General features: G+C 30.3%; 1 protein-coding gene and 1 long non-coding RNA gene across 8 annotated transcripts in view; both read right to left on the bottom strand.

The window, feature by feature from the left end:
• Positions 1-362: 362 nt before the first annotated feature.
• LOC106777996 (protein MID1-COMPLEMENTING ACTIVITY 1) lies at positions 363-5,814 on the bottom strand. 7 transcript variants are annotated; one of them, XM_014665868.2, is made up of 9 exons: positions 5,614-5,814; positions 5,144-5,287; positions 4,476-4,900; positions 3,435-3,850; positions 3,077-3,177; positions 1,955-2,026; positions 1,382-1,488; positions 890-983; positions 363-674 (listed from the first exon to the last, which is right to left on the bottom strand). In XM_014665868.2, the coding sequence occupies exons 3-9, from the start codon at positions 4,881-4,883 to the stop codon at positions 622-624; spliced, it is 1,251 nt and encodes a 416-aa protein (XP_014521354.1). In that variant the 5' UTR covers positions 4,884-4,900; positions 5,144-5,287; positions 5,614-5,814; the 3' UTR covers positions 363-621. The 7 variants fall into 7 exon arrangements, with proteins under 7 accessions (XP_014521354.1, XP_014521355.1, XP_014521351.1 ...); XM_014665869.2 differs by having other exon boundaries at positions 4,476-4,888; XM_014665865.2 differs by having other exon boundaries at positions 5,109-5,287; positions 5,614-5,813.
• An 18,858-nt stretch (positions 5,815-24,672) lies between these two features.
• LOC106776914 overlaps positions 24,673-25,015 on the bottom strand; it is a 15,629-nt gene continuing 15,286 nt past the window's right edge. The window contains exon 3 of the long non-coding RNA XR_001376909.2: positions 24,673-24,688. This is a non-coding gene — a long non-coding RNA (uncharacterized LOC106776914). The remainder of the gene's footprint in view (positions 24,689-25,015) is intronic.

Here is a 25,015-nt window from a genome sequence, read left to right as displayed (position 1 = left end):
TTATTTCTCATAATAGTGATTGATATGTATAATCTTAGAATTAATAACTTCGTGCATGTACTAATCTCCTCCTATACCCATTACACCTTTTAGGATTGACCAGAATGTAAACTTCTCAAATTGACCAAATGAAAATTAGTAACTTTTTGGATTGGTGCAGAATAAAATGATCCAAGTACAAATGAATAAATATGGAACAGAACAAATGAATAAATATGTCAAGGCTGCATTCAACTTGATTTTTCGTTAATGTATCAAGCAAATAATAATCGATATCAACAAAAACTAGGGTTAGCTAATCAAATGAGTAATGACGTAAATAGATGAAAGGTTTCAGTTGTATGCATGACAAAACATGCCAATAAATTAACTCGGACTATATTAAACCAGGGGGGAAAATAGGTTTATGATACAGCATCAACTATATCTAGAAACAACTTTTCTCAAGAACAATGAAATAAAGTCACTATACATAGTTTAAACGAGGCCAGGTGCGGTGAGAATAAAAATACATAATTCCTGCCTTCCTGTGAAAATTCTAATACAGATAGCCTCTACTTTACCATGGTCTTCAAGTCATCTTGAATTCGCTAACAAACCAATGATGATTTAGTTTCTTAGTTAAGATTCCATGTACTGAGATGGTGGAGGGCTTGTTTTGGTCTTATCAGGACCTGCAAAATGGTTAAACATCAAACATTTCGTATGCATGCAGTGATCAGAAAATGAGGTAGTAGAGAGAAATTGATAATAAGCCAGATCCAAATTCAACAGGTTTTGCTGAGAATGAAAGACGAAAATGACACCTACTAGGTGAATTGGCACTCTGAACAAGATGAAGTTCCCAATATTATATATTGAAGCAATTTGAGGAATTAAGAGGACATACCAATGATCCCACGGATCTCCACTTCTCTCCATTCTTGCACAAGGGCACAGCAGCAACACATCAAATGAGAGAGGAAATCATCGATAAAGCCCCCCTAGCATAGAAAGTAGCTGTGGGTAAAAAATATTCAAAGAAACCAACAAATGTGTATGCATCATACTAATTCCAGTGCTCAAACACATCTGTATTTTTAACTCGATTTGGAAATTGGATGAACAGAACCTACTTTGAATAATAAGAGTTGGCACAAATTGAATAAACATGGATTAATAATACCGAGTGCTATGACCATGCTTAAAACAATAGATGGGCAATATGGAACATATCCAGTGGAATAAGAATACATTTTACAATTAATAATGATGCCAAAGAAAGCATCACATGCAATGTGTATCTTAAAAGCTTACGATATCCAAAAATGCCAAACACTAGTTGTACCAAAGAAGAGGAAATGAGATGTCATATTTATTCAGAGAAGGAAGGAAGCATTACTGTGATGTTCAACATCTTCCGAAGCCTCCTCCTTACGCAGCAAGTATAGCAACAACAAGACAAAATTAATGAATATGCCATCAAATCATTACATGCTTCTGCAGAGGCTGAAAGAAGAAGAAGAAGAAGCTGAAATCACAGTAACAAAGCCTCAATAATGTTCAAAGTATTTCAAACCAACCAGATTGAAGGTAAGAATAACAAGCAAAGAGAAAGTTTTGTAATAGCATTAACTTTTAACTTATGGAAAAGTTCTCAATTACATAAAAGCATGTCTTTATTATATGTCAAATTAGATGAATATAGGATTATGTGGCACACGATGTCACCGATAATACTACAAAGGCTGTCTCTTAAAACATTTATTTAACTTTAAATTTATTAAAATTAATTTCCTATTAAAATTAAGGCCTTTCCAGATAGTGGGTCTGCATGGGCCTGGGTGGTCTGAGTCTTTATCACCCCCAGTCTCCACAACAAAAGAAATTGTACACAAGACTTCAGCTATTAAAGGCCCATAAGAAAGATTCATGATCTCTTTAATAGTAACACATTATATCATGGCTAACTTACATATGGGCCTGTTCCTTGCAACAGAAGCAATCTTTGAAAATGTTCCACAAGGATAGAAGAATGTCTTCATACCTGCAGTGCAAATATTATAATTGTTATTAGGAATTGGAAGTATACAGGTATTGGATGCTCTCTTGCGCTAAATTATTTTTATGTACACTATTTCCATGTTTGTTTGTTCTTTTTCATTTAAAGGACCGATGTCCAGTTCTTACTATAATTTCTATTCGATCAAAACATAAGGGACTTTCAAAGCTCTATGAGGCTATTCCTTGACAAACCATTGACCTCCAAAACTTTCTTAATGGTTACTCTAACAAGAGATAGTGTAACCTCTATCTAATCTATTATCCTAATTGATGCTTCTTCAAGACATACCGACACAAGTCCAAACAACCAAAGAGAAGCTTCTACCATTTTTTCTTGAGTAGGTATGACCCCAATATCCATCTATTTCATTCATTCTAAGTCCTATCTTGTCTAGTGTGGGCACTGATTAAACCCAAATTTTCTTCTATGCTACATCGAGCCTATTCTGTTGTTAGACTTTTACCACCCAATACTCAATTGTATAAAACACTAACATGCTTATAACTATACGGTAATTTTTGTCTTAATCTTCAGTCTTATATATCCTATTTTCTAATTCTCATGCAGCTGTCTATTTCATCCAATTAGTGTTGAGCAGCATATCATGCAAAACCACATTCCAATTAGTGTAACTTGAGGGAATTAAAATTTAGTGAAAGAGAAAGAATGTCAAAGTTAAATTAAACATGTATTTCACTGAGTAGATCCCAAACAAAGGAAGGGGGACCACCGAATCATTTTACCTCAATAGAGCCATGCTGAATGTACAATAGTTTAAAAAGTTTGAAAAATTAACCTCAATTTGATGACAAAAGGAACACGGATTTGTGCTGGGATTTTGTAGCATCATGCATGATAAAGGGTTACAGACTAATAAATTAGTGGCGCTGACATATTGAAAATGAACAAGTAAAGGCATTACCATTCGTTGATAAGGCTACAAAAACAGGGAACAGTAATATGCAGGTAATAAACCTCAGATGAGTAAATGGTAAACAGAACCTAAAAAAAATCAAACAAGAGGGAACATACAGAGTGAAGGCTCAGAACAGCAAGCAAGTAAATCGGTGTGCCAATCTTCTTCCTGATATGAAGCCCCAGCTGATACTAGATCCTTTTGCGCAACTGAATATCTGTTTGGCATCAATATGAGTTAGTAATAAAAAAGGTAAAGACATCCAAATTATTAAAAATAGCTACTTTTGACAGCATGTGACTCGAATAAAGGGATGGAATGGACGAAGCAGAAACTTTTAGAGTAGTCAAAACTAAATTGACTTCCTAGATAACAGAGGGGTAAGGTTCAAAATTTACATAAATATTGTGACTTTTGGTAAACTAGCTATCCTGACTGAGCACATTGAAGTCTAGGAAGAGAGAAATGAATAACCTTGATTGTGAATGCTTATTAACTTTTGCATGGTGTTTTTCATCAGATGAATGCTCATTGTCACTGTGGTCTTTAGAATAATTGTATTCCTCTTTCTTGTGATTTTTCTCTGGTGAACACTTCTCTGGAACAGAATAAGCTGCGACTTCTGTGACATCTAGTAAACGTTGAATAACTTGACACTGATTCATATCTAAATTTGCTTGTGACCGCTGTAGCTCTAATTTAAGCTTTTCATTTTCTTTTTTAAGCGCTTCGGTGAAAGAACAGTTGGGATAAGAACAGGATAGTGTTTTTTTCAACACAGCAGTGTCATCGATGTCAGGCTCTGGTTTAAAAATAACTGTCTGTGCCTTTTGGTCATCATCATCCAATGTGTATTCACGTTGATCCATCTCAATAACTTCAAGTCTCTCCTGAATATTTCAGAGAATGAGAGAAGTAAGAGATTGTTAATCATATTTTCAGACCAAATTTACAATAGCATATGCTACCATTACATTGACAGAGCAGTTCATAATGCTCATAAATATTGAGATTCGCAAAATCCATAAATAAAATGTTTTCACCACAGCCACTCATGCATACACATACATACATACATACACACTCACAAACTGAGAAGAGAAACAGGGATTTGATTAATTGGTTGATGCTTTACAACTTGGGCTAGTGCCTTATTTTATAGTGGTGCTGGTGCTGATTGAAAACTAAGGTAAAAGCAAAAGTAATGCTTGACTCTATTGACAGGATCACAATAAAGCAGGAACCAGACTATGAGTTGAACCATAATTTACAATAAATGCTTTGTTATCCTCGTACCAAATAGTACGACACAGCATCAGGGGACATAATTGCGTGGATACATGTAATGAAGAAACAGGGTCCTTTTCTGTATAAGAATGTCTTAAAGTGTGAATCTTGATATGACTTTCAACAAGAGAATTTAAGTAAATATTAATTTAGGAGTGATCAACAATAAAAAGACCATTCACCGCTAGAGTAGCATATAATCGAACACAACAAAAAAATAGCAGATACCCTGACTCTAGCATTGTCCACAAGAGTAATGAGAGGAACAAGACGCAGGTATCTATCGATTTCATTCTGAGCCTTCCTGAACTGATAAACAATGTTCCAGCCCATAGCCAGCAAATAGAGGTAGCTACGGTCCTGACAACTATTGACCAATATATAAGACCTTCTGAGGGCATCTTCCAACTGCTCCAGAGGCTCCCTAGTTTCTGGGTACCTCTTCAGCTCCGAGATCTTGAGCTGCTCCAGCAAATTTCCAATCAACTTCAGATGCTGTGCAAACTGTCTACAGTTCTTCTTATGCATCCGTGCAGTGCTTGCAGCTCGCACGATCATCCCAATCAGCTTGACAGCGTCCACCCCAGTCAACTGTGCCACATTCGCAAGTTCCCCCATTTGATCCCATGACGCCATGCTCTCTGCAAGTCAACCTAAGACCCAGTCACATCAGCTCCAAACACCCATTCCAAAATGCAATTCAATCCTTAATTTCATCATGAAAATCGGAATAAATTCTTAAAAATAATATAAAAAATGGAACAAGTTATATCAGTGATTATTAAAAAATTAGGATAAATATTCATTATTAAAAAAAAAAAACATGCACAAAAATTATTTATTCCTTGTAAGAGAATATACCTTTAACAAATAATAAAATTGGCTGTTCCACTCACCCAGTCCCACAACAAAAGGCGAAGGCGAAGCAAAACAGAAAATGATCAATAACAAAATGTTTCAGGCGGGATCAAGCACTCCACAGAAGGTGTTCCTCAGAAATAGCATTGCCTTTGAGATCTCGACTGTTCAGAAACAACACACTGGACAAAATAAATGACAAATACAATTAAGTCATTCAGGAAAACAAATAAACAAAAAAAAAATCTTGACGCAGAAGAAACATGAGACAAGATCACTACATTCCAGCGCCGAAACATGTAATTAAAATAGTAAGCACGTCCAAATCCAGTTCAATCAATTTATGTATTGATTAACATTTAAAAGAAGAGAGAAATAAAATAACCGAGCTGAAAACCGTGTTAGAATGCATGATTACACATTTTCATTTCAGGGAATGCATCAATCAGACGCAATGCAGCGAAAATGGTTACTGTTTTCATTAACATTGACCGGTGAAGAGCGTTACCTACAAGAAAGAGAAGAGAGGAAAAAGGAAGGTAGAATTCAGGTGATGACAGGCATTGCTTTGGGCGAAGTAACGCTCGCCCTTCTGAATCACTCTTTGTCTCTCTCTGCTTCTCTCCTCTTATCGTTCACAGTTTCCATTCGGTGCTGTTTTGTGCAGTGTGAAGCTTGACCGCATGTGATGCCACCCCCACACAATCAAAGTGCCCTCCGTCTGAACCTGTTATTACGACAATGCCACTCTCGGTTTCACGGACCGCAAAACTGTAACGGCGTGACACAGCAGACTGACCTTTCCAGTAAGAGTAGGGAATGTAAGAGTTATTTATTGGCGTGCCAGCTGGCACCGTTAAGTAGTTGAAGTAATGTGCATGAACAGTTGCAGTCTGAATTTGCCAACAAATGAAACCACTTTACCAAAGTTTAATAGGACCTAGCTTAGGTAGGGATACAAAATTTAAGTAATATAAATTATGTTAAAAGATTCTACAATCCTACAATAAGTATGGTAATATATCTTTTAGACTTGATTACGACCTAATTTTGTTTTTATAATTTGGGTGTTTATTAAAAATATAAGATTTTATTTTTTATTAAGTATATATTATTAAATTTATTTATTAACATGTAAATATCATTTTATTTCGTTCACCATGTTACTTGTTAACACATCTTTCATACTATTACTTGTAACTATCACTGATTGTCACGGTCCCCTCTATAATGTAGGGGACAATTAGAATTCTTTATTATTTTATATGTTTTTGGTAAAAATAAAAGTTATGTATCTATATTTTTAATTTTTTTTAAGATGTAAGAACTAAAGAGAATAAAAAAAAAATTAATCTTTTTGAGGAAGAAAAAGATCTCTTAGATGTTGAAAGAAATATGGTTGGTTTGTTAGATTAGAAGTTAGGAGGTTGAAAAAGAAAGAAAAAAAAAGGTTAATAACGTGATTTAAGTCTTTTTTTTTTATTTGAGTAGATTTAAAAAAGAATAATTAAAAGGATTTGAAATTATTTGAATGTAATTTTTTTTTCAATTTATTTAAATAAATTTGAAAATAAGTGAAAATAAATTTAAAAGTTAAATTTACGAGAACTACTATCTGCATTGGAACGGTGAACGAAAATTCGTTGATATTAAGTGCAAGGTAAAAGAGGATGACACAGAAACCATGTAGTGAGGTGCACGTGGTCTCCACTCCTTTATGTCTCGCTGTTCCCAACTTCATGCTTCTAAATTGTAACCAATTACAGATGCTGCCATACTGCTTTTATATAACCTAATAAATATTAATAACTCAAATTTAATTTTATAACGGTTAAGACCTCCTCATTAATTATTTATTTATTATAATTTTACTTTTCATAAATTACTATTATTATTTATTTATGTTTCCTCCCTACTCCACCGTGCTCTGTTATGTTCCATGGATATACATGGATCTTTCATCGTGCTCTATAACATATACTTTTCATCCTTTTGATGTCATGGTTGACATTGTTAAGTGGATTATCTATAATGAGAATTGTTTCTAATACCAATGTCGCTAAATGATAAAAACATTGTTACTAATCAATTATTCTTTAATAAGAAAAAAAAAATATAACAAAATAAATAATGACAATAGGAAATATATAATATAATAGGGTGGTAGTAATTTCCAATAGAATTATGTGTAAACTTGTATTGTTTTTTCTCTCTTAGTCTCAAACTTATATATTTATATATAAAAAACAAGTTATTTGTTTTGGATTATAAGATTAATAACTACTCTTTCATATATTTTTTTCATATTTTGTTGTTTCTCTCCATTCATTTTATTGTTTCTTTTACATTATTTTATGGTTTTTTCTCTCTTTAAATCAGTAGTGGATATTTATGAAAGACACTTAAAAGCTTAAGTCAATTTTAGTTATAAAAATGGATTATCAGATTTAAGTATCAAATGTTTAATAAATGTTATCACCTACTTTCTTATTTTATCTCTGTATTTTATAGATTTTAAAGTGGATTCTAATTACAACTCAATGTCTCATAAATATGTTTTACCTTATTAATTATATTGAGTTTGTGGTATCCTTAATGTGAAGGGTGATCGTCCGATCACCAATAAGGTTAACAACCAATTAGTCTATGTTATTTTATAAGTTCTAAAGAATCAATCGACGGATCGTTTTTAATAATATGTTAATCGGACGGTCTATAGGGTACAATATTTAATTTATTACACAAATATTTACTAACCAATTTCACATATTTGTTTATGAGAGAAAGTTATATCAAACTTAGACATGATTTTTAATGTAAAACTTTTGATTTTATACTTTAATTTATTTATCTTTCATAATTGTTTTAAACCCTTAATGAAAGAGTTCATACTTAACTTGAGAAATATGAATCTATATGACACTTTTTTTTCAATTCAAATTCTTAAGGAATTAGATATATAGTCTTTTTCTTAATACAACATTCGTTTCATTAATATTTATTTAATTTATTTAATCTGCAACTCCTAACTTACCTAAATTACCATTAATATACTATATTTTTAAAAGACAATTCAAAAATTATAGTAAAAGCATGTTTCAAAACTTCATAATCACAGTTAAAATATTTTATTTTATTCTCTCTTAACCAAAAGCAAGTCTCACAATATATGTAATTGATAAACCGTTTTTTATTAAACGTGGTTGAAAGATAAACTACTACATTGATGAATATAAATTGATGGTTTAAATAATCAATGTAGATTTCTTCAAAGTTGAATTACTTTATTATTGTAACCTATATCTCCTTTAAATTTTAAAACACTGTCTAATTAATATAATTAACACTTGCGTTTTTTCGTAATTTTTTTAATAATAAATTGTTTAACATGTTGAAAGTCCGAAAATAAACTCAATTTATATATTATATATAAATAAAAGTAAGTACAATTTGTATATTATAATTTTTTTTAAAATTTAAAAAATAAAATTCACCTCTTAATATAACAAGAAGATTTATTAAAATATTATACTCATTTTAATTTGTAACTATATTCAGTTAAAACAATAGAAATATATTTTATTATCTATTAATTATTTTAATTTGAGATTGTGTTTGAAGGAGAATGATCGCCAAAAAAATAAAGTGAAGAGCGGTTTTGTTTAAATTTAATTTTGTATATCCTCTCACCCAACAACAACAATTTTGTCTAACTTGACACTGATTAAAATGCAATTAAAGTGTTTTTCTACTGCGATATATTTCCCCACAATGTTATGTTTGCAATTTTTTTATATGGCACAATGGCCTAAACCTTTAATAATATTATTTTGTTGATGTAATATTTAATGAATAATTTATTGTCTATGATACTGTAAAAGTTTTATCGTTCTTTGGTACTTAAAAAGTCAAATAAGGTTATCGAGATGGATAATGATATTTTAAAAAATTTTTTTAATAATTTTTTTATAATAGGACACATGTATATTATTTATTAAAATGTTTGAATTTATTTTAAAAAATATTTAAAACAAACCAATCTGGTATATATGCGTTTATAAAAAATGTTAAACAAATACAGTTATTAAGATATCAATTATTTTAATATTCTTTTTAAGTCATTTGTAATGATGAAGGAAAATAAGTTTACTGAGCAAACTTAATGTATGATAGGGGAACCGGATACGTTGGGATGATCGGGCACACCGGTGGTGTGATCGGGTGCATTAAGGAAGTAAGCAAATGCTCATTTATATCGAATAGGTTGGGATGGTCGGGCATGCCGACGATGTGATCGGGGTACAAGAGATTGAGTTGGCATAGTGGTGATGTGTAGATAAGCAGAGATAAGGGCGAAAGTCTCGGCGAGATATTAGGACACGTTGCCAGTGGTTACGCTGAGAGGCGAATTTTATGGGATCATGGGCCACTACGCACAGACGGTTAGAGCCCATATCCAAACTCAAACACCTATAAATAGGAGGGTAAGAAGTCAGGTAAAAGGGTTGAATTTTTACTCATTACTACTGTATTATTGCTGTTATCCTGCTAACTTGGGCGTCGGAGTGCTAACTTGCAGGTTGCAGCCGTTCGGGTAAAAGAGTAAAAATCCTTAAACACTTTGTCAGATCAAAAAAGTTTGCATTGCCATCGTTTCGGGAAGGTCAAAGTAGTATCTTGGGCTTTCCACCTGAAACACTTAATATTTATTATAATTGCATATTCTATGTTAAACTTAAAACAATTCACATCGATTGGGGGAGATTTCAAAACTAAACTAAATATAAAATATTTGTTTAAGAAAACTTGGTAATGAGATTTTTTTTTAAAGGGAAAATAATTGTAATTATATATGCTGCTATTTGTATGGTGGCCTACACGTGAACCGTTACATTACATCCACATCAGATCAGCACATATAAGTGCTTTACGTGGGTTTTATCTCAAAATATGGAAGGTAGGGATGTTTTTGTATTACCTCATCTTTACACGTGTTATTATATAATTTTATGGATTTAATAATATTTTTTAGAATGTTTTAAACCATTTATCTGTTCTTATGTGATTAGTTTATTCTCTTATTGATTCATAGTGTTTAAGGTGTTTATAATTATTATTATTAATTGTGAAAAAGTTTTGGATTAATCTCAAAATGATAAGTAGATGAGATTAAAATATTATCAAAGTATTATTATCCTAATTTTATTAAAAATTAAAATTATACGTATGTGTATAAAAATTATTTTCAGTTTTTATTCCATATTATTTTTCTTAAATGATCATAGAGAAACTTCTTCCCATGTTCTCACCTTGTGGTGTTTAATAATTATCATGATTCAATTACTAGGAATAACAATAAGTAGATCAGAAAATTACTTATTTTTTATTTGATCTATAATAAAAAAACTCATCCTTTATTTAAATATTCATTTAAAAAATATCTATATATATTTTATTCAAATATTCATTTAAAAAACATCTATAAATATTTTAAATATAAAAGTTATGAGTATTTATAAATATTTAAAAACAAAATATTTTATAATTTTTTAAAATAAAATATAAATAATTCTTTTGAAAAAATAAAATATAAAATATAAAATATAAATTAAAATAAATATAATTTAAAATTTAATTCTAATTAAATTTAATTTAATAAAATATGATTTAATTTTAATTTTAATTAAATTTAACTTAATAAAATATAAATTAATTTTAATTTTAATTAAATTTAACTTAATAAAATATAAATTAAATTTTATTTTTAATAATAAATATTCACAAATATAAATAATATGATATTTTCTCTTGATCTTTTTATAAATCGATATCACTAACTTACAAATAATAAATACTTAAATATAACAACCACATATTCTATTAGGAATACCTGGGAATACAACTACTTTTGCCATCTCTACGACCATAGTCTTTCACAAGAGACAAATTAAGATGTTGTTGGCAGGCAAAACTACATGGTATAGCCTAATTTTTAGTCACGGGAGAAAAGCGTCTTCGCTTCATGGAAAGAGATTCTCTCTTCTTTTTGTTTTGACAGAATACATAATTATTTATTCAAGATAATTCTGTATTAATTATAGCGTACACGGATTTATTTTTTTTAATTATTTAGGTTTCTTGATATTCAATTTATCAAAGTTTTGGATCGTTGAACTGTCGTCAACTTGGATTAACCTATCGTCTTTACACCACATCTTCGAATTATAAAAAATACACCATGTAATTTAAAACACAATAATCATTATGACAAAATAATGTTAACAATATTCTCACAAAATAAATAAAACAATAATTATAAAGTGTTTTGATTGATGGGATCGACATTAACTCGTTTTTACAAAGAGTTTCCAACCTCCAAACGATTTTCAATTTCCAAAGCTTATGTTAAAGTTTTGTGACTAGTATTTTTTATACCGACTGAGATATAATACATAGAAAACACTTTAATACTAAAGTTAATGTTTATTTAAAAATATTAACAATAAATATTCTGTAAAAAGTAATAGTTATTTTAATTTCAAATTTATATTTATAGATTTTGAGATGAATTTATAATTAGTATTAATCTAATTATGATCCGATTAATAGTGAATTAAGTTAAGGTCAATGGCCGGTTTTAGGAATGACAACGGATTGGGTCGAGCACAAATAATTTCTACTCGCTGGATAAAAATGTACCCGACTCGCTATTCACAATATTTTAAAATCCGTGGATACTTGAAAAAAATAAAAAAATATATATTTATACATTTTAAAATAAAATTTAAATAAAATTACAATATATATATATATATATATATAATATAAATTAAATTAAAAATTTATTTCATTTGAATTTAACTTAATAAAATATAATTTTATTTTATTTTTAATTAAATTTAATTAAAAATATATAAATTAATTTTTTTTATCATTTTTTGCGGATAACGCCCGTAAGTCGAATAATATATTACCCGTACCCGATCCATTTAGAAACAAGTATTAAAATACTTGTCACCCGTTACCTGGGGATAGTAAATAAGATACCATTTTATAATAACTATTCACCATTTTATCCGCAGATACCTGTGTCCGCGAATTTTTTTACCATCTCTAACCGTATGAGACTTAAAAGCTTGTTGTTCATAAAAAATGGTCATATAGTCACACTATGCATAAGATAAGGATATACCTATAAAAGAAATTCTTAATACTTCAAAATTTTAAAATAAACTAAAATATGAGATAAAAAGAGAGAAGAGTGTAACAGAAGAAAGCCACAAATAGTCCTTTAGTTAGGCACTTAATTTTTATGACATTTAAGAGAAACTTACAAAGTGGTTATAACTTTATGTCTTCATCAGATATTCTTTTACACCTAAGACAATGTTTTTTATGTGTGGATGACATATACATGAGAAATGCAAGATGAAGATGGGTTTTAACTTGTCCCTTTATGGGAAATGTCATGGGACCTCTGTGCATGTATTTTTTATTTATTTTTATCAGAAAAAAGATACTCAATTCACAAGATAATGCTGGGTCATGTGGCCAAAACAATTGAAGAAATAATTGTAATTATCTCTACTGTTATATTCTTTTTCTAAAATGAATAATGCTTCATTGAGAGTTTAGTTTAGTTTTTTTTTTTTTTAATTTTTAATAGGTCACACTGTCGTATAATTTACCATAAAATTGTAGAGAGTTTGTGTAAGAATAATATTAAATTAGTGGTATTATTTCTTAACTTTTTTTTTATGTGAAATCTTTTAAAGTTATAAATTTTTGACAACTTTAATTTACCATTTTCAACAACTTTAATTTTTGATATATTTTTATCCAAAAATTTGTATCAAAAGTTATAATTATTTAATGTTTTTCATCGTCAAATCTTAACTTTGAATTTGTAGCCAATATCTCATATCTAAATACTATGTGTTTGAATACAATCAAATAAAAGTTATTATAAAAAAAATTGAGTCAAAAATAATTTCCTAACTGTTTTTGTGAATTTTTAAAATTTGGATTATGCTGAAAATGCAAAAACAAAAAATTGCCATATTTACGACATACAACACTGACTAATGAATAAAAACAGTAATCTTAATACAAAATGTAATTAACGAAAATTAAAGTTTCAGTCCAAATGAAAAATACAACTATAATATAAAGCGAAACAGAATGAAAAACTTGGTTCTCCGAAGTTTAACATTACTAAATTTTGGTAGAAGGTTTTGTCCAAAAGAAAGAAAAAAAAAGATAAGAATGTGATGTTAGTTTTGAAAATTTTAAAAGGCAAATCGACATCACATGTCCTTACAACATACGTTAATTATTAATTTAAAGTCGATCTTAAATTATCTGACATTATTTAATGTTAATTGATCCTAAAACTAGTATTAAATTAAAAATTAATATATGATATGAAATAATCTAAAGTTAATGTAAACAAAATATTTGAAAGAAAAATGTCAATGTAGTTTTTATCATGGAAGCTACTCATAAAGCTCTCGATGAACGTTCCAGCAACTTACGAGAATATTAACTGTCCCACACATCGAGACTTTCCAATGTGTTTTGTCCTCACTCGTACACTTTTCAGAAAAACTTTCTAGAATGTCACTCATCCCTAAATTACTCCAGGCTAAGCACGCTTAATCATGGAGTTCTTATGAGTTAGGTTACCGAAAAGCAAATGCATTTGTTGTTATGAGTAGTCAAATTAATTCTTTTAAACTATCGTTCAACCATATAGTCTCATACCTATATAGTCTCTAGATCTCTCTCATTGCAGTGTATGTTCGATTCTTCCATGTGCCCCTAAGTCTGCCAGAAGCCGTTCCTTATCTGTGTCTCTTGCATCGACGATCACTCCCTATCTTCTTTAGTGCCCGGATGTCACACTATATTATAAACTTTTATGCACAATGAATAGTTATAAATGAAAATGTTGTTTATCAAAATGTCAACTTTAATTGATTAAATATTGTATTGTTAGTGAGAACTCCTACCACTTTCTTTTTGTTGCTTATATTCTTTGGGACACATAATATAAACTACAAGCAAACATTTTGACTTTAAATTAGAAAAATGAAATTAGAAGAGCAGTGAAATTTTATCATTCAAAACTTTTTATGCAGAAATTATTGGTAAACAATAAAAGAAAAATATTAGTTTCTATCTATATAACACCAAACAAGATAAAAGACACAAAAAGATATTTATTGGGCAATTAGTCTCAACTTCAGATACGTATAATAGAAATATTAAATCTGGGTTTGAGTCATTTAGTCATGACAATAACATAATATTCCTTAGCTTTCATCATATTCTCTGAAGTTTCTATTTTCTATAATAGACAAAAATATCTTTTGTAAAAACTTCAGCAAAAAGAAAGAGTATGGTGAAAGTAAAAGGGCACAACTAAAAAGTGCTAACGTATATAGATTTAATTAAATGCATGTTTTAAAATTCTATCCATGCCCCCAACAATGTTATTGAATTTATCTAGAAATAACATTTTTGACATTTTATAATCTTAAGTAATTAAACTATTTAAAAAAGTAAAAATTTTCTTATTCAAAGAATACAACGTAAATTTAAAAAAAAATGTAAAAAAGTTTGAATGGAAGATTATTGAAATGGCTAACGAATTCATTGAGTGTTTGAAGTGTTATAATTAAGCCATGAGATTGTGTAGTCGCAACCATTATGTTGGTACTATAGTGAACAAGAAAGGTAAACTTGAAAACCATCATTCAAAATCATTGTCAATCAATTACCAACTTTTGAACTTTTGTTCTTCTTTATTTTTTTGAATGGAATCAATCATAAAGTCCAACAAACACAGATGCATAAATTTCGCAACAAACTATTCAGGAAAAACAAAAAAACTTTAAAGTACAAAATTTATGTAGGCCATAGTGATAAAAAAAAATAGACCAAATGATAAAAATATAGTAGAATAAAATTGATCTAAACATGTTATATAAACATCATAATAATATTCAGATCAAGAACAGCGGAAGCAAAGATGAAAGAATAAGGTGCGTACCTCCTGCCATTGCAATTTTGTAATCCCAACATAAACAATTTTGTTTTCTAAACCTTAACTCACTCAAACTCGATGGTGTGTTTTTCTGAATAGAATAGTAGGCTTAGTGATCAAAACTGAGAGTAACTCATTCCCTTTATATAAAGTCTGGCCATCACAGGTTTAAAAATAATGGGTTGGGCTTTATCTATAAACAATATAATAACTGCTCCATAATCTCTATGCAGTTAGAAAGGATAAAAATATTGGCTTAATGGACCACTTTATGTTTCTTAAAAATAGAAACTTAAAATGCTATAATATTTATTCTATAATTAAAATAATTCTAACATTCTCCCACTTGGTCCATTAATCCAATTATTAACCACAACAAGTGACAGAATATATACGAGTCATGGCGATAGGTCCTGAGTGTTATCTTCCATGTACCACAATATATATTTCTCTCAACGTTAGCTCTCAACTTAATGCATAAACCATATGTTTATGCTAGATCAAAACTAAATGTTATCTTCTCAAAATAAATGTGCACAAAACCATATGAGAAAAACATCAAACTGAATAAGAGTTTCTTTGAAAAAATACCAAATGTACTGATAATGAAATTACATCATAGAACCAAGTCCCATTTGCACTACATGATCTTTAAAATTCTTTAGTGGCATGCCTTTAGTTAAGGATCAGCAATCACAACTCAGTGCTTATGTATTTAATGACCACTTTCTTTTCCTTAACACGTTCTCTGATGGCTAAGTATTTGATGTCAATGTGCTTACTTCGACATCCACTTTTATAATTCTTAGCCATAAACACCGCAGTAGATTTGTCATAGTACAACCTTAATGGCCTAGAAATAGAGTTCACAACTCTAAGCCCATAAATGAAACTCTTCAACCATACACCATGTGAGGTAGTCTCAAAACAAGATATGAATTACCTTCTTGAAGATATCTAATTATCTTCTTTGCAGTTTTCCAGTGGTCAACACCTGGATTACTATGATATCTTCCCAAAATTCCAACAACATATGTAATGTCAGGTTTAGTGCAAACCTGTGCATACATAAGGCTTCCAATAGCTGAAGCATATGGAATATTATTCATGTGTTCCCGCTCAAAATCATTTTTCGGACATTAATTCAAATTGAGTTTATCANCCTTCACGATGGGAGCTACACTTTGTGAACAATTCTTCATGTTAAACCTCTCTAAAACTTTATTGATATAGGCCTCTTGAGACAAAACACAAAATGCCTCGAGATCTTTCCCTATGGATCTTAATGTCAATGACATAAGATGTCTCTCCCATATCCTTCATGTCAAAGCTCTTTGAGAGAAATTGTTTCACTTCATATAGCAAACCCTTATCGTTGGTTACAAGCAAAATATCATCCACGTATAAAACAAGGAAACAAATCTTACTCCCACTGACCTTTTGGTATATACATTGATCCATGGCATTTTCTTCAAAACCGAATGAAGTAATAACATCATGAATTTTTTAGATACCATTGGCGGGATGCTTGTTTTAATCCGTAGATGGATTTATTAAGCTTGCAAACTAAATGCTCATTGTCTTTAGAAGAGAATCCTTAGGTTGTTTCATGTAAACCTCTTCTTCCAAATGACCATTAAGGAATGTTGTTTCCACATCCATTTGATGTAACTCAAAATCAAAATGAGCTACTAATGCCATAGGTTTGATTCTTTAGAACTCACGACTTGTGAAAACGTTTCAAAATCATTTGCAGCTCCAATATTGTAGTCAACTTCTTGCAAATACACTATATAATCACTAGGAATTGCTGGCCTTTTAACTCTAGCAGATCTTCTTAATGTTGCCTCATCATTTTCCTGAGGAACTTGTTGCTCAAGCAACTGTTCAACAAGTTGTTCAACATCATCTTGTTGTTCCTCATTAGCAACTTGATCTGTAAGGTCATTTTCAGCAGGTTGTGAAGCTTCAATTATTGTTTGTCTAACACCCATTTGTGTTTGAGGGGTGTGAATGACAACCAATCTATCACTTGAGCTAGAGGGTTGAGCTTCATAGTGATCCCTTTCATTCCCAATGTTTGGAAATTGATCACTCCCACTAACCAAGTCATTCTCAAGAAATTTTGCATTTCTTGACTCCATAATCCTAGTGTTATGTGATGGACAATAGAATCTATATCCCTTAGGTTTTCAGTATATCCAATGAAATACCCACTAATAGTCCTTGGGTCTAGTTTCTTCTCTTATGGATTATAAATTCTCACTTCAGACGGACATCCCCAAACGCGTATATGTCGCAAACTTGGTTTCCAACCTTTGAATAACTCAAACGGTGTCTTTAAGACGACCTTGGTTGGGACTCGGTTTAATATATACACAACCGTCTTTAGTGCTTCAGTCCACAAGAATTGAGGAAGTTTTGAATTACTCCTCATACTTCTCACCATGTCCATTCACCGTGTATCTACCATAATACTCTCCACCTCTATCTGATCTCACAATCTTGATTTGCTTTCCGCATTGTATCTCAACTTCAACCTCAAAAGTTTTAAAGGCATAAAAAACTTCATCCTTAGAACGAAGTAAGTAGAGATACATATAACGTGAGTAGTCATCTATAAAGGTGATGAAGTATTTCGGACTACTAGCGTCCATATTCGGACAACAAATATTTGTATGAATAATTTCTAGTAAACTTGAACTCCTTTTAGCACCTCTTTTAGACTTGTTAGTTTGCTTACCCTTTACACAATCCACGCAAGTCTCAAAATCAGTAAAATCCAAAGTACTAAGTACTCATTCATTGACTAATTGCTTAATTCTCTCAACGGAGATGTGTCCCAATCTACGGTGCCATAAAACAGAAGAATTCTCATTCATAACACATATTTTTAACCCGGTAGTAACGTGCATAGAATCATAAGCAATATTGTTTTTGCAAAATAATGAAATAAAGACCATCACATAATTTACCAAAAACCAACAACTTTAGATTTATTTATTAAGGTAAAACCAGAATCTGAAAAATTAAATGAAAAATCCAAAGGTATAAGTTGTGAAACAGAAATCAAATTCTTAGAAAAACAAGGAACATAAAATGTCTTTTCAAATTCAAAACAAAACCACTACTTAAAACTAAATTGCACGTTCCAATGGCCTCCACATGTGAACTCATCTTACTCCCTAAGTAGATATATTGCTCACTTCCCACTGGCCTCCTTAGGTTTTGCATACCCTGTAAGGTATTAGAAACATGGATTGTAGAACCACAATCAATCCACCATGTGTTATGATTAAAAATAGTCAAATTAGATTCATAACAGACAAAAACAAATGGAGTACCTTTCTTATCAAGCCAATTCTTAAATTTTAAGCAGTCTTTCTTCACGTGTCCTTTCTTTTTACAAAAGAAACAGCTAGACTCCTTCTTAATAACTGGCTTAGCAGGAATCTTTCCCTTCACATTAACTTGGTTCTTCTTATTCTCAAAAGAAGTAGTCAAGTTCACCCTCTCCCCTTCTTCTATTAATAGCCTTTCTTCTTCTTNAACACACATGGTCAATAATTCATTAATAGACCATTTATCTTTATNTGTGTTGTAAGAGATTTTGAAGGGGGCATAATGGTGAGACAAAGTGAACAAAATATAGTGTACCAGGAAAGAATCAGACATGGTAACTTCCAAAGCTTTCAGTTGAGCCACAATGTCCCTAATGCGCATGATATGATCACGCACTCCCTTAATTCCAGTGAGCTTTAAGGATGAAAATTGCATTATAAGGGTGCTAGGAAGAGATTTATTGGATGTTGTAAACTGTTCATCGAGAGCCCTTAGTAAATCTTTGACATTCTCATATTGGTCAACTGAACCTCGGATCCGAGCGAAAATATTGTTTTTTATGAACGTAACGGAGAGACGATTTGACCTCTCCCATTTTTCATAAAGATCAATGGCATCTTGAGTGCTGGTCTCATTAATACCGGTGGTTCTTGTTCTCTAATAGCATAGTCAATGTCCATCCAGCCTAAAGGAAGAAGAACTCTTTCATTCCAAACCTTATAATTATCTCCTTTCAACTCGGGAATACCACACTTGATATAAAAAAAATTTACAGATTGAGAAACTACAAATTCAAAATTACTTGCTTAATGTATAATTTGAGACTAAAATAAATGTCATGTTTTACCAATGCAAAACATGTCTTTACCAATGAGTTTAATAACATAAAACTCGCCTGTGGACTAAAGTCTTACTCAATTAAACTCATTTTCTTAATGATAAAATTATCAAACTATATGTCATGTTTCACCAATGCAAACATGTCTTTACCAATGAGTTTATTAACATAAAACTTGTCTGCGGGCTAAAGTCTTACTCAATTAAACTCATTATCTTAATGATAAAATTATCAAATTATATGCCATGTTTCACCAATGCAAAACATGTCTTTACCAATGAGTTTATTAACATAAAACTTGTATGTGGGCTAAAGTCTTACTCAATTAGACTCATCCTCTTAATGATAAAACTATCAAATTATGTTCCTTTTCTTAATTCTTGTGGGTAAATTAAGAAATATAATTTAATATTTTATCCTAATTAATCATATAAATATGAAAAAATTCCTGTGGGTACAACTAATGTTTCTCATGTAGCAAAACTTTATATACAATTTTAATTGATTAAAGATGTTGTGACTACTCTCTAATTTATTAAAACTATATTACTACTAAAACATTAATAATGTATAAATATTTACATAAAATTCTTAATATGTAAATATATAAATAATAATGCATATTTTATTTGCACATATAACAACAAATATATACATACAAATAATTCTCAAAATATACATAATTATTAATCCAAAAATATTTAAACATACATATATCACGTTCAAGGATTAATTGCCTTTTACCAAGCCTGCAAATTTTCCTAGAGGGAAAAGATGATGGGAGACACGCAGGGTTGAAAAATAACAATAACAAGTCATGAATTCACCCAAAAACTAAAACACACAAACAGAGTTCCCTCTTTATATTAAAGAGATGAAGAAAAGCAAAAGGATTTTTCAAAATCCTGAAACGTGAGAGAAAGAAAAATTGAACAGACAGAAACTGTTCATCGTCTTTAGACGGATCCTCTTAATCCAGTTTCAATTTTATTTTCGCTTTTAAATATAAAAGCTCCAATTAAGATTACAAAAATTGTAATCAAATTTAACATTAATTTGGGAATTTGTTTGAATTAAAAGCATCAAACTAATAAAGCCCATAAATAAAAAATCCAAATCAACGAAAACATGCAAGGCAGAGGAATGAACAAGCTCTAGTACCAATTGATAAAAATAAATAGACCAAATGATAAAAATAGAGCAGAGTAAAATTGATCTAATCATGTTATATAAACATCATAATAACATATTCAGATCAAGAACAGCGGAAGCAAAGATGAAAGAATAAGGTGCGTACCTCCTGCCATTGCAATTTTGTAATCCCAACAGAAACAGTTTTGTTTTCTAAAGCTTAACTCACTCAAACTCCATGATGTGTTTTTCTGAATAGAGGAGTAGGCTTAGTGATCAAAACAGAGAGTAACACATTCCCTTCATATAAAGTCTGGCCATCACAGGTTTAAAAATAACGGGTTAGACTTTACCTTTAAACAATATAATAACTGCTTCATAACCTCTATGCAGTTAGAAAGGATAAAAATATTGGCTTAATGAACCACTTTATGTTCCTTAAAAATAGAAACTTAAAATGCTACAATATTTATTCTATAATTAAAATAATTCTAACACATAGTTGTCTTGTTTTAGTAAAAAAAGAAAAAAAAACTAAACAATTATATAATTGGATCATCATATTTTAACAATTTTTTTTTTTAATAATTTTTTGACAACAGAAGACGTGTCATTATTTTATTGATTTATTTGAATTTATATTTAAAAAAATATTTAAAATGAATGAATCACAAACTGTCATGTGTTATCAAAAAATTGTTATTGTTAAAAAAACTTTTTCCTGTATAATTTGAGCTGTAAATATAACCAACCACACTGAACCATTTAACGTTTTGGGTTGGGAGAGGCAGATAAGGAAACTGGGCTTTCTATTTATTGAAAGTTATTGCTTTGAGACTGCAACTCACACCTCCTTTTATTCTCTTCTCACCCCTGATATTTTAAAAATGTGAAATGTCACTCTTATCCTTTTCCATTACCGCAATCTTCGTTTTCGCTTATATTCAATAATATAAAACGTCTCCTTCCTTCGTTTTTTTTTAATAATAGAAAAGTTGAATTCCACTTTTATTTTTAAGAGGTTTAATCAGTGATTTAATTATGCAGATGGTGTGCTGTTTATTTTAATTTTCTTGTTATTTTATCGTTTAACTTAGTTCTTCAATTGGTTAAAAAGATTCAATTTGATCTTTCACGTTAATAAGGCTAAAATATTTAATGTCAAAGTGAGTTGAAGTTTATGTGGTATCAGTGTGTTACATGACTTTGTAATATGTTAGGTGATGTGGATTATTGGTTAGATTGTATTTGTAGTTAGGTTGAAATGAATAAGGAAGAATCCATTATCTAAATTTGGAATAAAAGTTTAAGATTTTGGTGAAGAACAAGAAGGATTTGCATTCATTAGTTAAATTATTTGTCGTCAAAGTCCATTCATTTAAAAAATACTACGTTAGTTTTTTTTTTCTAAGTTGATATACACTCCTCTTTCTCATTCCTCGTCCCTTTTCTGTCATCTTTACAGTAGTTCCAACTAAAAAAATTAGAAACACGCACCTAACTCTAATCCACCTTTCTCACTTGTTTAATTTGTTTCTCTCTCATCTTCATCTTGTCTCTCACATCCACACACAACAACCCATGACACCGTAATTTGTTGTTCTTAGACTGTTTATTCATTTGTTTTGCACTTTAACAACAAAATAATTGATGATGTTGATGTTAATTTTTTATCAAAAGGTTGTGTTATATTTTTCCCTTCTAATTATTATTAAATTTGTAAAAAATTAAAATTTACAATAATTTCAAAACTAAAAAAAACACAAGAAATGCCTCACGTAAAGATGTTAGCATCAACCCATAATAGTGGCAAAGCATTTAGTTTTTTAATACCAATTTTGATAAAATTATATAAATGAAAGGAGTAAAAGTTAAACTACGAGTGTGATGGTAACAAATTTATTAAGTTTAAATTCAAATTTAAAATTCATTTTGTTTTCCTACATTTCATTTATGCAACAAATGATAAATCAGAATGACAACATCATATTTATAATTTTGATAAAATCATAGAAATGAAATGACTATAAGTTAAAACACGAACGTGATAGTAACAAATTTATTAAGTTTAAATTTCAATTTGAAATTCATTATGTTTTGTTTTTCTTAATTTCACTTTTACGGCAAATGATAAATCAAAATGACAACATCATGTTTACATTAATAAAATAAGTTGGAGATGTGAATCGTTTAAAATAAACTTACATCATGTGATTTGCTTTAGAAAGTAATTTTCTTATCCAACTGAAAGTTAACATGATTATGACTAGTTTGTTAATTTATGGTTGATTTTTAATTAGTTGATATATCAATGTAGTTCTTCTTGGAAACTACTCAATATTTTGCAATCTGGTCAAATCTAGAATATGTGTTATTTGTTATAATATTTTTAGTTTTCTACAAAAATGAAATGAAAATATGCTTATGAATATGAAACATTTGAAAGGAATGAGCAGTGAGCTCTTTTTTTAATAAGGGGATAGAGTAAATTGTAACAACTTTCTCTGTTCATTTTTTGTTGTGTTTTGACGTTGGTTATATGCAGAGATGTGAAAAGTATATTCCGTTTTTAGCAGAAAATATGTTTTTAGAATTATTTTTAAGAGCTGACTTCAAAAATCAATTTTTTGGACAATGACTTACTCTTCCTGAGATTTCCTTTCCACATAACGTTTTTTTTTTCTAGAAAATATTTTCAGACAATTTAATAGTCAAAATATCAAATCTTTTTCGAAATATACTAATTTTAAAATTTAAAAACAATTAAAAAATATATATAACACAACACTCCAATAAAAAATGAACATCATTAATTATTTTGTTATTAAAATAAAATAACAAATTCCTAATAAAAAAAATCCCTGAATTCACTTGTTTAGAGAAATAATAAAAATAAATAAACAAATCGCTAAAAAATTAGAACATATTACTACCCAGGATAGATACTCACAGAATTGATATTAAAATGTGTCTTGCTTTTTCTTGTAAATTGTATGGGAACTCGTTTACAAATTATCTTTAATTTTTATTTACTTTTTAGTATCACCATATATATCTATGACAATCGGTAAATTGATATCATTCATTAACTTTTCTCAAAGAAACATTATAATAAATGAATATAATAACAATTAACTAACAGGATAATCACTACAAGAAAACAAATAAATAACATTTCACAAAAACGAACACAATTAGAAGATATCAACGCTAATCATTATATAATTATTATATAATACCAATTTAACACGTTCTTACAAACATAATTAAAACAATATTCACAGCAATAACCAAAAGTACACATAAGAAAATAACATGCAATCTACGATCTCGCACAAATACTACAATCATGTTTACTGTTTTTTTTTTTCTTTCTTTATTTCTGTTCAATATGAAATTTTGAACTTGATCAACATTGACATCAAACATAAATTTAATTTCTAACGAAATAGTTATTGAAAAAGTTCCTTGTAACGCCCCGACAACTTACAGGGACTGTTGACTGCCCCCACACATCATCACGAGACTTTCCGAAGGTCACCCATCCCAGAATTTCTCCAGGCTAAGCACGCTTAACCATGGAGTCCAGGCTAAGCACGCTTAACCATGGAGTTCTTATGGGTTAAGCTTCCGAAAAGTAAATGCATTTTGGTGATATGGGTAGTCAAATCAATTCCTTTAAGCTATTCTTCAACTGTATAGTCTCATACCTATACAGTCTCCAGATCCCTCTCATTCCGGTGTATGTTCGATTCGTCCATGTGCCCCTTCCACTCGAAGCCTGCCAGGAGCCGCTCCTTGTCCGTGCCCCCTGCACCATGCTTCTTGCACCGGCGATCACTCTCCGCCCTCGTCAGTGCCCGGGTGTCACATGCCCACCAGCTTCCGTCTGGTTCGTCCTCGAACCACACCGTACTGGGAGAGGCTAGGCTCTGATACCATAAATGTGACATCCCAATTATATTATAAAGATATATAATATAATAAAGGCGTCACCATGAATAATACTAGAAAACAGTTAAAGAGTACTTTAGGTTCTTAAACAAAGATTACAATTATCCAGAAAGTGGCTAAAAATTTAAAACTTAAAGTGCTAAAGTATCACAAAACAGCGTAAGGTAACAATGTTTCAAAAGTACATATAGGAAAAGAAATCCTAAAGGATCTAAGCCTCAACATCTTCATTGCCCTCCAAGACGTTCTCCATAGAGACCTCATTCTCCTCTGCTCACATCCAAGTGGATGATCATTGCAAAAGAAAAGCATACAACATGGCACAAACACAAGCAAATGCAAGGGTGAGCTAATTATATAAAAAAAAAGCATGTTATTAACAGTAAATAACATTCAAGAACAACCTCAAAATCAAGTAAAGTAAGACACGCATCCTATACATGTTATTTTCTAGACTTGACTCGTCCGGACTTTAAAATGAGAGTCGGGCTATGGCGAGTCTTGCACCCGTGGTGACTTATGAAACTTGGGTTCCCCACCCTGCCACACTCACGAGGTTAGTCCGTTCCGGGCCTTGAGGCATACTGGGAGCCCCCA

This window comes from Vigna radiata, chromosome 11, assembly GCF_000741045.1.
Source record: "Vigna radiata var. radiata cultivar VC1973A chromosome 11, Vradiata_ver6, whole genome shotgun sequence".
NCBI classification, from domain to species: domain Eukaryota; kingdom Viridiplantae; phylum Streptophyta; class Magnoliopsida; order Fabales; family Fabaceae; genus Vigna; species Vigna radiata.
This window is presented reverse-complemented; position numbering and strand designations above follow the sequence as displayed.